The sequence below is a fragment of the Myotis yumanensis genome, unplaced genomic scaffold (assembly GCF_028538775.1).
Source record: "Myotis yumanensis isolate MYYU_CA2020_CCGP unplaced genomic scaffold, mMyoYum1.0.hap1 SCAF_2, whole genome shotgun sequence".
In the NCBI taxonomy this organism is placed as follows: domain Eukaryota; kingdom Metazoa; phylum Chordata; class Mammalia; order Chiroptera; family Vespertilionidae; genus Myotis; species Myotis yumanensis.
The window spans coordinates 185,137,644-185,151,567 of record NW_027223753.1 but is presented as its reverse complement, the minus strand read 5'-3'; the positions used below and the strand labels follow the sequence as shown (position 1 = coordinate 185,151,567).

General features: G+C 37.8%; 1 protein-coding gene across 3 annotated transcripts in view; it reads left to right on the top strand.

Moving 5' to 3' along the window:
* FNDC3B (fibronectin type III domain containing 3B) overlaps positions 1-13,924 on the top strand; it is a 334,918-nt gene that overhangs the window by 53,216 nt on the left and 267,778 nt on the right. For all 3 annotated transcript variants that reach the window (XM_070406793.1, XM_070406792.1, XM_070406791.1), the window contains exon 2: positions 12,350-12,488. In XM_070406793.1, the coding sequence (XP_070262894.1) occupies positions 12,378-12,488 (111 nt within the window). In that variant the 5' untranslated portion in view covers positions 12,350-12,377. The remainder of the gene's footprint in view (positions 1-12,349; positions 12,489-13,924) is intronic.

The window sequence follows — 13,924 nt, the reverse complement described above, 5'->3', positions numbered from 1 at the left end:
GTTCCCTGGCAGTCCCAGCAGGGGAGTACTTGGCCCTCCACAGTCATGTTGTTTTCCCTCCAGCCTGCTGCTTATTTCCCTCAAGATTTTACTAAATGAATATGTTTCACCAAAGTGCTTTATAGAGTGTAACATAAAATCCTGGAGAGAGCAATCCATGCTAGAATTTGGATACCTCTTCATTTGGATCAATTTGTTTTCTGTTCAGAGACTGTCAGGTGAATTGTGATGAACAGAGTGTAAGGGAGAGACAACAATCTTTGTCTACAGAGAGTGAATTTAAAATGTTCTGTTTTTACATCTAAGCTGTTTGCTGTGTGGTGCTGTGATTCTCAAAGTATGGTGTGGGGGGCCCTTGGGTATTTCTGAGATACTTTTGTGGGGTTCCTGAGTTCATAACCCTAAAATGTTAATTATCTTTTTCATTCTCATGTGTCTGAGTTCTTCTTTAACAGTAACTGAAGTATATATTTTGTGTCTTTTGTGCTTTCACATAAGGAGAAATAAGAAAATGGAATTGGAGAACATGTATTTTGTAGCAGTTGCAATTTGAAATTATTTTTCTGGAAAGATTTTAAAGCCTGTTAATATAGATCTTAAATTTAGAACTTGTATGATTTCAGCACAAAAGAGTGTGTCTTGCACAGAGCAGAACCTAAATAAGTATTCATTAAATAAATGAAGGCAGTCCCCTTACATTTTCCTAACAAATTATATTAGTGTCATTAATGATGTCATCAATATTCATAGGGAATGTTTAGAATATAGGCAAGCACCATGCTTTCAAACATTTAGATTCATTTATTTACTTATAAACCATGAATACACCAATTATCATTTTCATCTACTAAGACAATGATTTTTTTCCTTGAAAGAAAGAAAGTGTTTTTTTTTTCTAAAGAATTCCACAATTTTGTGTTTTCATAAATGTTTGTCTGAGTTAGTAATGTGGGTGCATACATATCTTATTTTAAAATGTAATTGTAATGGGCTCATATGAAACAGTAAATAGATGTGCCCTTACATGATGTGTCTTTGCACCTGCTAATTTGTTTCTTTATGAGTGTTGTCATCTCCTGTGAATTTTCTGTTTCAGTACCTTTGAAGCTCTAAGGAACACCTGGTATTTGCTTTGTGTTCATTCACAATAAATGAAATACAGAGCTGCTTATGAGAATGTCATCAGTTGTCATGATTCTTCAAAAAATAACTTGTTATAAAAAACATGCATATAAACTGAATTTCAGTGTATCATATACTATTTTCATTTACCCTTCCCCAATAGGGATGTAGGAAAGAATCAGATATTTTGTTTTGAAAAAATATTTGAGCCAACATCTAAAATTAGTAACTACATGTCAGAAATCTTTGAAATACATATTTTAGTGTATATTGGATAGAACATCAGTGATGTTTAATGGTACAGATTGTTTTCCTTATAATGAGTGTTTTATAATGTCTATTCAATGAAACAAAACCCAGTTTGTAAAATATATGATTGAATTTTATATGAGCTGATTAAAGAAACAATTCTAGTATCCTACTGGCCCATCAGAAATAAAGATTGAGGCAGGGGGTATGTTTGGAAGACAAATTTATCTTCTGGGACACTTAAGACTAGAAAAGAGGCCACAGTTGGGAACCCAAATTTAGATTTTGGGGCTTATCTCAGATGAAGGTTTTCATAGAAACACGGAGTCTGTTGACTGTGTGGTTTTGTCAGAAGTGTCCAGCGTGGATTCTGTTTTAGTTCTCGAGTATAATATTTTACTGTAGTGCTGCTTAACCTCATGCCTTTATTTCTGGAATCCTAGAATGCTAGCTAGTACAGTGTCTGGCACATAGTGGGTGCTCGATAAATATTTGTTAAAAACAGAGCATGATTATCTTTGCTCAGGTCTTTGTTTGATACTATTTTAGTTAAGTCCTTTCAGCTAAGTCCTTTTTTGAGATATTGAAAATAATAGAATCTTGAAATCCTTTGTACCAGAGACCTTGTTCTAACAGTCTTCTCATCAATAGCTTGCTAAGCTGCCCTGCTTTGTGAAGTAATTTTGCTTTTGTGTTTAATCATGGCACATCTCATTAAAAATCACCGTGGAGGGATATGACTGTAGTTATTTATAATTTGTTTTTTTTGCTGTTTTTTTCTCTCTCACTTTTAACCATCTGGACTACATGATAATAAATGATAACCTTCTTTAAGCTACTTTAAAAAGTGTTTTAGAAATCATTAATTCTGTATATTGGTAAGGATACACCCAAAACTCACAGCTGTTGCCTCTGTAGGGGGGAACTGGAGACTGGATAGTAGGGAAAATTTACTTTCATGGGTTGTCTTTATTTTTTGAATTTTGTTCCACGTGCTTGTTTAATCTAATTTTTAAGAACTCACTGACCTGTGCATTTTTCATCACCTCTTCCACTTCTGTATTTCATTGCCTGATGTTTAGATGTTATAACTAGCTCATTAAGAGCATTGACTTTCCTACCATCACTTTCTGAGACTCCTTGGCCAAATCCCCAGCCTCTCTCAACCTTAGTTGCTACATTTGTGAAAGTGAAATACCATCTACTTCACATGAAGGTTGTGGGGCCAGGTAAGAACCAGTCCAGGTGCTTCACACAGCCTTTGCCCACCTGGCTGAAGGAACGGCTTCGGAGCTCTTCCTGCACACCTTTCTCCAATAAAGGGTGTTATGCGTGGCTGTTAGGTACCCAAGTGGTTGCACATAGAGGGATTTAATTCATAATAGATCTCTAAAAGCAGAGCAATAAAAATAATATTTCAGATTTCATTAAAGAGGAATCTAGAAGTCATGTTAAAGCATCCTACTACCGCCGCAGAAACTAAGACACAGAGAGCCTATGCAGGAATACCTTGAACCACAGCCCTGACTAGCAGTGGGACCTTCCGATCTGTGGGGCTCCAGGAAGGTGGCGTGCCAGAGGGCCGATGCTGGGAAGGAGAGCATGTCTCCTGACTTCCCATCTCATCTCTTTCTACCTCCCCATGCATCTTGGAGGTAGATTGGTAGGAAGGTGGGAAGTCCCAGACCTGGAGGGGGCTTAGAAGAGACTTTTCTCAGACTACAGTTTTCAAGACTTTTTTTTTAAAACATGGTATAGAATAAGATATAAAGAAACAGCCATACAATTCCACATTTCATTGAAAATACAGATTTTCAGTTGTTCTCATCCTTAGATAAAGTGTGTGGCAAAGTTAGCCTGGATATGTTTGGAAATAAAGGCTCATAGCTTTGGAATGTTTCCTTGTAGATGCTAGACTTTCATCATTGGGCGTCAGTGAGATTTATTGTGCTGAGTGTACCTGGAGCCTAGTTGTAAAAAAAAAAATCTAATCACGTCTGCAAACTTCTTAAACATCATTTAAAAACAATGAACAAAGCAAATGAACTTTTGCTTGGTAAACTTTTTTTGTAGTTGGACCCCCTTTTCCTTTTAGTTAATAGTATTTGCAAAACTGAGCTGTTATGCGTGGGTATAGATCTGAAGTCTAAAGATTGTGTATATACAGTGATGTAATTTTTTCCTTTTAGTTTTTATGTTTCTTTAAAAATTTGGGGGATGTTATGGGGCTGTGGAAGCAAACTGTATATTTATGGAGAATTATGAATGTAGCCTTAGATTACATACAATATTTACATATAACTCTTAGATATGTAGATTCCCCCCCCCCCTCAGAAAATAATGCCTTCCTAATATGGTAATTTTGAGTTTAAACATTACATGCTTTGCCATTTAAGGAAAGTCAAATTGCAGCACAGGGAATATAGTCACTAATATTGTAATAACTATGTAGGGTGCCAGATGGGTACTAGACTTAGCAGGGTGATCACTTCGTAAGGTATATAACTGTCTAATTACTATGTTGTACACCTGAAATTAATATAGTAGTGTATGTCAGCTGTAATGGAATAAAAAAGCATCTATGGATTCTTAAAGGCAGGGCCTTATACATTAGCCTATGGCATTCCTCTTTGCTCTCTGGAGCACAGCCAACAATTCTGTTTGTATGTGTTGCTTTACCATTGCTTGCTATCTATGTTAATCCAGAGTGGTGGTGGTGTGTTTTTAATCCAAAAATCTCGATTTTACAGTATTTCTCTGTGGATTTAAACGTTGCTACCTAAGTCTCCTGTGTTTATAATTGGGTGCAAAAAGCAAGAATGTTTTTAAGGTTAAGAACTTTTTCAGACAACTGTGATTTAACTTCACTAAAGAACCCATATCAGACAGGAAGACGAATTCCAGACTATTTGTGCCTCAACCAACCAGCTGGGTGCATACCTCCAGGTACTGCTCATGTCTCAAGAGGTTTTTCTGCACGAACAGCTATCACCACTCCGTCTTTCATTCAAGTGGCAAGCCATGGCAAGCGTCTTCCAGCTGTATAGAACTCAGCTGTAAAATTAGATTTCATTGGCATGAAAACACGGTGATTACCGGCACTATTTGCTCAATATCTTCTTTTTTCAACGTTTTACTTACATCCTCCCTCTCTCTTATGCAGAAGGCTCTGGTTATATTCATACAAGTAAGAGAAAGTAACAAACAGGTTTTAGAATTTGCATAAACCTATTTAAAAAATTTAAGCTTTAGTTTAATTTGTGTTAACTAAGCATAATAGGCAGTGCTGTTTGAAACAGTCTATTAACAACAGAAAGGAACCTTAAAGGCTAATCTATAATTTTGTGATTTTATAAAATAAGAAATTAATAGCTCAATTTTAGAGCTAATTATTGGCAAATCCCCAATTAGCGCTCAGATTTTCCAATACTCAGTCTTGGGGTCTCTCTACTTGTGCTTTAAAACAAACAAACAAATCATAACACACTGGTCCTTTGAGCTGTTTTTAGCCGAGGGGCTGTGAAAAATTCTGATAAAAATCCTTAGTCTCTCTCCATATCCTTTTCTGTACCCTTTATTTTCAAAAAAGCAAAGGCCAGTGTTTGTACTAAGCACCTTTCCTCATGGTTACCCGGAGTGTATGGAGAGGCATGAGTGGAGGGAAAGCATGAAAACCATCCCAGCTTTCCCCTGCCCAGTGGCAGTGCCCGAATCGGGTTCACAAATGCCTCCATGGTCAGAGCCAGGGTCAGGGCCACAGGCACTGGCTTAGTGTTACAGGGAAGGGAAAGAAAAGCTACTCCCACAGAAGCAGGAGGTGACAGAAAGTCAGGTGTGTGTTGATGAATGAGCAGGTTTTTCTCAATTTCAGAAGTAAAGATGATACACAGTGTTTCTATTTTGTCTTAATCTTTTTTTTCTATTGATATGATTGGTGTCTCCACAGTTATTATGGGAAAGCTGTTTTAGTTTGCTCAGAAGGCTGGATGACAACGGTTGAGTTTCTAGATCTTGAACTATTAGTCAAGGGCTTTACATTTTCAAAACCAGCATGCAATAGTAGATAATCTGATGAGGACAATAAAATAGTAAATGATACTTTCACCTCTTAGTTGTAGGAATGTGTACAACTTTTTTCTTGTTGTTCTCTCTCTTCCCCTCTCTTTACATCTCTCTCTTTCGCTCCCTCTTTATCTTTCTCATTCTTGCATAATAGAGCTTAGAAATGAAGAAAACACATTGGGAAGTTCTCAGTCCTGTGACTGATGACATACGTGCATAAAGGCCACGTGTATGAGGGGAGGTTCATGAAAGCAGGTTCTCTTTTATTTCTCATGCTATATGATTCTCTGTCAAATTTTGACTTTTCTGCATTTCTCTTTCTCTCTCTCTCTCTTTTTTTTTTTTTTTTTTTTTTTTTTTTTTTTTTTTTTTTTTTACCATAGCTAGGACAAGTGTAAATCAGTTTCATAAATTTTTGTCATAATAAATTAAGTTCCATTAGGCTTAGGTTTTGTATTGAAAGCCATTTAGAAACTTGTATTCATTCATAAAGCATTAGTTATCTGGTAGTTAAAAAAGGAATGTAGTAATTTTGTAGTAACCTGGTCCACAATAGATTTTCACTATTAGAAGTCAGTTGGTATTTTTAATAGAGACATACATTTTCTTGAGGTATGAATCAAGCTATGATTTTGCTAATGTGCCCATGACAATATTTTTTCTCAGGCTACAGAACTCACATGTAGCAAGCAAAATTTTCAGATGCTGTTTAGATTAAGTGAAGGTGACTGGTTAATCTATATTTTATTGGAAAAGATGCAAGCCTCATGGAATTACAGTTAACTTTAGTGTTATGAATTCTGAAGATGATTTATTTATTAATATTTATTAGTTTTTTAAATTTAGTTAATTGTTGGAAGGTCTCCGTAGTTGATGGGTTTCCATCCATTTCCCATACATCAAGGAAACTCCTTTGTTTTTTTGCAAATGCATTTGGAATTACAGAATGGAAGCAAAAGTTCAGACTGATCATGTGCATTCTTCTGATTGGTTCCCTTACCACATTTACCTTTTAAACGTTCCATGGGATAGTCTGGAAGTCAGTAAAAGCCACATAAGGATGGAGGTGAAGCGAGCTTGGGAACCCGTGCCTCAGTGCTGACCTGAGATTCAGTTCAGGGAGTCATCTCTCCTGTGCAGCCTGCTGGGCCAGCTCCTTTACTTCTCGTGGTTAGACTTTGTTCCTTGTAGTGTTGTTACGTTTCTGTTTCTTTTTCTCTTGTCATCTGAAACTAATTTGTGTGCTGTACTTCTAGCTCACATCCTAAGTTAATGTAAGGAAATTTGGGTCACCGGCCCATGGAGTGAGGACCAGGACATTTTGTTACTAATTTGAAGGCCAGGTTCACAGACTTAAAACCCTCCCATCAGTGATTAGGCCTTTGGTTTTTTTTTCAAGTTAGAAATTCTTCCTAGTATATAATTGCTTTTTCTGGCCTTTGGAAATGGATCTGCAGTTCTCTCCTGAGAATCAGGTTTTTCATGAACTTGGCCAGTATATTTCTAAGTGTAGGCTGGGGCCAAAATACCATGGAAAACCTTTTCAGACTTGGAGTGGGGGAAGGAAAGTAAGAGGAAAAAGTAATAAGCCACTTGCCTAGAGTAATGTAAAAACTAAAGACCCTTTGTGATATTCTTTTAAAGTAAGGTGTTCTTTAAAAGCTTTGGGGCATATTTGGATGGAATTGAATGTCTTACTAACACTGAGGATCTGTTCATTCTGTGTTTCAGAGAGCCCCGCCCCCCACCCTGCCGTTAGTGCAGGAGTTCATTTAGTAGTGCTGGGTCTTGCTCACAGGTAATGAAGGTAACAGATAACTTCTCTCTCTGAGGAGAGAGGGAAGTTAACCGCAGCACTCACGTGGCATCCTTTCTCTGTCAATCAAAAGAACAGAACTGGCAGGGCATGAAGCAGTTGTGGTTTTAGTGTTAGGATGTGTGGTTAGAGGAGAAGGTTGTGAGGGTCTGTGGTTGTTACCAGAGTCTTTGAAATGGCAGTATAGGTAAGAACAAAATAAAGAATAGGAGTGAAATCTTGGAACTTTGGGAGATAAAAGAAAAAAAATCAGAGGAATAGAAAAAGGCATTGTAATAGAGATAATCTACTTTATATTTGTTCTGATTAGTTTCACAGCACATTTATTCTTTATTTGTAAAGTACAGTGGTTTAAAGAATGGATTCATTCATTATAAGAACTCTGTTGTGTGTGAGGAGGACAGTTGTGGATGTGGTATAGCCTTGAATAAAATGCATGCGTTCTGGGGTAGGTTTGGCCAGATGTATATCTGTATACATCTGTCCAGGGCAGAAGGAACCCAGACCAGGAAAATGAGTATTTTGTCAGGCTGGTTTCTCCAGAGACTTTCTGACTGAAATTAGAAACAATTACAGCTCAGTTATCCAGAGATCACACTTCTCCACTCAGTGTCCCTCAGAGCTGATAATCAGCAGGTGGTCCAGGACAGTGGTGTGAGGCACAGGGGGCATTTCTGAGACCCCGCGAGAGACCCATCCTCTCTGTGTGTGCACAGAGCTGACACACTGGCTTCTGAGCTCAGGAATATGTAAGACAGCAAATTTAGGATATGGTCCTCAGACTTAAGGGGGTGTGGATTGTGATGCTGCCTAATGAGGAAGAGAGAATAAAACATACAAATTAAACATAACTCAAATTAGGGATGAATTTCTCTGGATATGTTAGGTCAATTGCTTCAAAAACCCTCTAGTACCACATCCTGGCACTGTTGTTATAAACAATGATCCTACATCCCTAAGAAAACATAATGAAGTAGGAAATGTGGGATTTCCATCCATAATCACTACAGACCAAGTTAGTTTGGTTCTTAGAGTTAAGTATTTGGATAGTAGACCTTCCACATTCATAGCTTTACCTTTGAATTTCATTTTGAAAGTATTGTCAGCTTTTTTGGGTATGTCTCATTCTCTAAGCATTGGGGTTGAGGCACACCTGTTGCAGTTGAGTACACCTATAGTTTTTGTCTCGATTATCAGTCAAAACAGAGCAGACTCACTTTTTTGGGGGGAGCTGTCATTGAATGATTGATACATGGTAAGCCTTCCCAAGTCTCCTGGCCCAGCCTAACCTTTTATTGTCAATGTGAGGAACAAGTGGTTTTCCCAATTTACAACTTGAAGTTTGACTTTCTGTTTGTATTTGGAAAACCAATTACTTTTTCTCCCTTCATCATTAGGGAATCACCAAAAAGATACTATTGTGCAACTTAAGTTTTATATTTTGTATCTTTTATAATTCTTCCTGCCTTTCCCCTTGTCCTTTCTATAGTCCATGGCACTAAATCGTTTCTGTTCCATGATAAAGTGAGAACAGGCGGGCAGGCAGTATCTTGTTAATAGCTGGGCATTATCTTGCCTAGAGATAATTTATTGCTTTTTCTATTTCTCTCTTGCGTTCCAGGCAAATGAAAGTATCCTCTGTATGTGCATGGAGTGTAGAAATTGGTATTTAAACATTGTTGGCTATGTAAACTATATGAACCTCTTACCTTGTATTCCCGTCAGGATAGTCTGGTTTACCTTTGTTGGAACTCTTAGGGCTTAGGAAACAGGCCTTGTATTTTAGCAAGCTGGTGGCCTAGAGAAAAGCAGATCAATAAATTTGGTTATAAGAAGTGAGACTCATGCAGCGTTCACAGTGGCTTATATTCACTTAATTCATTTTTCCATTTTTCTCCTTAAAGGTGTAGTCATTTGGTGGCTGAGTTGAGGCATTACAAGTGTATGTTTATAAGTTCCCATTGTAAACTTGTCTAAGGAGTGACTGTGCATATAGTGATTGTGACTTTAAAAAAAATGTACAGTTCTCCCAGTCTTCTCCTCCCCTGGTCTAATAATCTGTAATAATCTCTGCACATTTATGAGGTAGACTGTCTAGTAAAAAAAAAAAAAAAAAAGGATCCAGGCTTTTTTTTTTTTATGGCATAGTTACCCAAAGTTGCCTATATAGTTTTCAAAAGCAAATATAATTATCTATTTGTGCCAGTGGACTTGATTTCTTTAGGGTTTTTTTGCAACTTTGTGTGGGTCCCTATACTCTCCCATCCTATGTATACACTAGAGGCCCAGTGCACGGGATTTGTGCACTGGTGGGGTGTGTGGCCTGGGGGGATTGGCCACTGTGGGAATGGCTGGCTGTGGACCTGCCCTCTAAGCAGCTGTTCCCGGGAGCGCTGCTCATCCCAGTCAGCTGAGTGGTACTCCCACTGTGGGAGCACACTGACCACCAGGGGGCAGCTCCTGCGTTGAGCATCATTCTGTCATTCTGCTGGTGGGTCGCTGGGCTTTTATAATATAGGATGAGACATAGGTGGGTCTACTGGCCTATACCCTGTGCTACCTTGCGCAGCCTGGAGTTTAACTTCCCAACTTGAACTTGATACCTGTGCTTAACAGTGCTACCTACAGGGGTTAGATGGTGTATCTTATTAATAGCAAGTCCCATTGTTTTAATAGGATGGCAACTAGAAGGTTTCTTAAATTGAAATAGTTGGTGTGAGACATAATGTTTGTGTTGAGACATTCTTTAATATTAGGGGCAGGGGACCAGGGATGCCTGGATTTTACATCAGATCAAAATTATCTCTTCCTACCCAGTTCCTGTGGTCCCTGCCCAAGAAACAATGAGTAATAGGAACAAAATAGCATTGTTAATTTAATTTGAATCTCAATCCCCAATATTGAAAACTACAGTTAGCTAGGCTGGACCAATTGGAGCATAAGTAGCTTCATCTCAAAGCAGGTTCTGACTAAGGACCTCCATTCCACCCCACCCGCCCAACCCCACCCCACCCGCCCAAGCCCTGAACTTGTGTCATTATTTCCTGCCCTCCAGCCCTAATGTAAGGGTCTAGGGGCTGAAAGGACCTAGGGGCAGCCCCTGAAATCACTTCACTCCTGCTACTTTAGTGGGTGGAAAAGAGAGAGCAGGTTCCACCATTATGCTTCTCTGTGAGATGACCAGGACTGTCCCACGTGGATGAGGGCTTTGGCACTCGCTACTGTAACAGAGAAGGGAGAGGAGACAGAGCCAACATCTGTACCATAATCTTACCAGCAAATACCTTAGGACTTTTCCTTGGGGAGAAGTGAGGAAAAGGTAGAAGTGAGCATGAAGAGCTTCTTCACCTTTATCCTCAGACCACTAATTTAAATTACTGCCCTGCTTATCCAACCTGCAGTTTTGAAGAACATTAATTAAAACATTACACTTAAGAAATAGACCTGTGTGGTATCATCAATCTGAGGAAAAGCAGCCATTCTTTCCTCATGCACTAGTAGAATAAGGTGTGTTAGAAAAGAAATTGAAATGGACCTCAGTACTCTATCATTTGACCTATTCAAAATCAAACAGTGATGTCATGATAGTGTCAATGGAATTGTCTTAGTTAATTTTATTGTGGAAGGATCTGTTTCCTGCATCAGCTTTTGTAATTTTATTTGCTTAGGAACTGAGTAATTGCCTCATAAAACAGTATGATGGTACTATTAACACTGAATTTTAAGACCTGTTATTATAGAATGTGCTTCCCTGGTTGGGACAAGACTTCACTGTTTGGTACTTAAAGTAATTAGTTTCTCTAAATGGGGTTATAATGAATAGTGTAAAATTTTACCTATTTAAAATAAAAAGTTTACAATCTATTGGGTGGCTTTTATGCATCATTTGATATTTTCAGGGAAGGAGTTTCTTTTCAGTGGGATTGGGGCAGTATATTTAATGTTCAGAATGGAGGTTGTTCAAAATGAGGAGAAATATTTTATTTCTATCACACCTAAGACAAATCTGAGGCCGTTATTAAAGGATTTGCCCCACTGCTGTGCCTGATTTGGATATCGAGTATTAAAAGACCATGGAATTTGAAATTTTTGGGGACTTCATTATGAATGATAAAAAATCTAACTGAACTATATGACAGTGGGTTTTTGAATTAACTTAAAATAGTGCACATGTGTTTATTGGTTTATTGTTTTTTGTCTATGCTGTTAAAACATTTTTGTGCCATAAATTTTAGCCATAACTGAATATGTAAATACTTGTGAAAGAATGTTATAATTTAAAATAGGAATTTATTATTTCCCTACTGTTGTATTGAAAAGCTAGATATTGGTGGCAAGTACCATTATGAAATGAAAGTGGGACTTGTGTTGTTTTGGATACTTGTGTGAAAATTGTTTATTCTGTTGAAACAATGGAATCTGCCTTTTGGCTCAGTTCTGCACAAGGTACCATGGGTAATCTGAGATACAGGAAAGTTCAAGATGTACACAAGTGATAAAGATGTAAATATACAGCAGGCTAAATTCAATTTAAGGAAATGACGGGAGAGAGATAATTAGGAGGATGATTAATTACCAAATTAATGGCAAGGTCAGAAATTGTAACAATTGCAGTATAGGTGGTTAACCTTTGTTTCTTTGCTGGAATTAACTGATTATGTACAGTATTTTGATCCATAAAAGGGAAAAACCGTCCTTATAGGCCAGTTGACCTTTTTTTCTATGATTACCTTACATCTAATGATACCACCAGTTTTTGTTAGACACTTTGCCTTTTGAAAACATCATCCCATTCTATCCAGAGAAAGATCCCTGGAGTAGGGTAGTTACTATTCTTCATATATTTTTAAAATGTATAGATAAATGACAATGTTGAGGCATGGGAGGTTGCATTCACATGGCTGCTTGGAGACTATCTGTGGCCTCCTAGTTCAGGCTCTTCCATGTACTTTAACCCTCCTTGGCCTGACGGGAATATAATACCCTATCATAAAATAATCTGAGTTTCAGCTGACATTAGTACAGAGCACTTAAATTGTTGTAAGAGGTGACTTTTTGTGGTCCTGAGTACTTTTTAATAAGATGGTGGTTCTTTTGCAGGGAGCCAGTTGAGTGAAGTTCTCCATGAATGTACGTCACAATGATGATGACCGACCAAATCCCTCTGGAATTGCCACCATTGCTGAACGGAGAGGTAGCCATGATGCCTCACTTGGTGAATGGAGATGCAGCTCAGCAGGTTGGTGTAATGAGAGGGAAATTTAAGACAAATTAAGGGGAAAACATTAACCCAGTAATTATTTTGAGGTGGAAAAATCTGTGATTTTTGAACATGAGTAGTTTTAGAGGTAAGTGCTTTTGTTGTAGAATTACTATATGATTTTTTAAAACATGAGAAATTGTTGTTTTTGAGAACAGCAAACCTTACCTCATCCAGTTAATATTCTCGAATATAAAAAAAGTCTCATTTTTGAAATGAATCATTTTGAAAATATGCACAAGTCTTTGGAATAAAATGTTACTCATGTCATATATTGTGCTTTTGCCTGGTTTGCCTGGTTGGCCAGAGCAGGACACTGAGAGTGTGGGTCAGGTTTTGACCCTCACACAGGGGTGACTGGCCTTGACAAGATGCAGAGGTTCCTGTGAGTCCACCCTGGCTCCTAGAGCAGGCCTTCCACGTGTAGAGCTTGTTACTCAACATTACAGAACAGACAAATTATTTTTGAACTCATCCATGTAGCATTTGGGGAAAAATTTAAACAGTAAGTAAAACTTTTGTAAATTATTAGAGACTGGACTATTCTGATAACATTAAATTTGTCTTATTGACTACAAAAACTGGGTTTGCTTAGTCTTACACTAACTAAATATCATTTTGTCTTTGTGCAGTTTTTTAGAACCACAAAAGTAAAAGTCTTTGTTCTAGGATAAGTAGAATTGGAAACAATTGCTTAAAAATATTTACCTAAATATATTAATAATTCAAATAAGTTAATCAGTTATTTTTTACATCAGTATGTTCCCCTCACCCCATCTATCATAGCACAATAACACTCTTTACCTATCATAGTCTGTTAATATTTTGTATATATCTCTTTTGGATCTGATTTTGCTGCTTAATAATTTGTATTTTCTTCTGCATTAGACTGTGAATCTCTTAAGAACAAGGAACATCTAATAGGTGCTCCATGAACATCTGTCCGTTGAATACATTTCATCTCTTCTTACTAGTGATGCAGACATCTCCCTTTTGACTCCTCAGTCTCCCTTTCTCTCTCTCTCTCTCTCTCTGCTGGATCATTTTCATCAACATAGTATAATGTCTTTTATCTTAAACACATGAACAACTACACCTCTCCCCACCCACAAAACAAACCCCCCGCCCTTGATTCCACATCACCTTACCACCTTATATCTCTACTCCTCTGACAACAGAACCTCTGTTTCCTTACCTCCATTGCCTTTCAACTCCAGAGTCCACACCTGGGTCTTCTCACCTTTGCCTACCAGTCTGTTGGCTTTATCTCAGGGTCATTTCTGAAACCATACTTTGCCATGTCTACCTTATTTCCACCACCACTACTGGATTTAGGCCAACATCTCTCACCAGGATAGGACAGTCCTTCTCACTGGTCTCTCTGCTTTTATTTTCCTTTTGCTCCACCAGAAAGT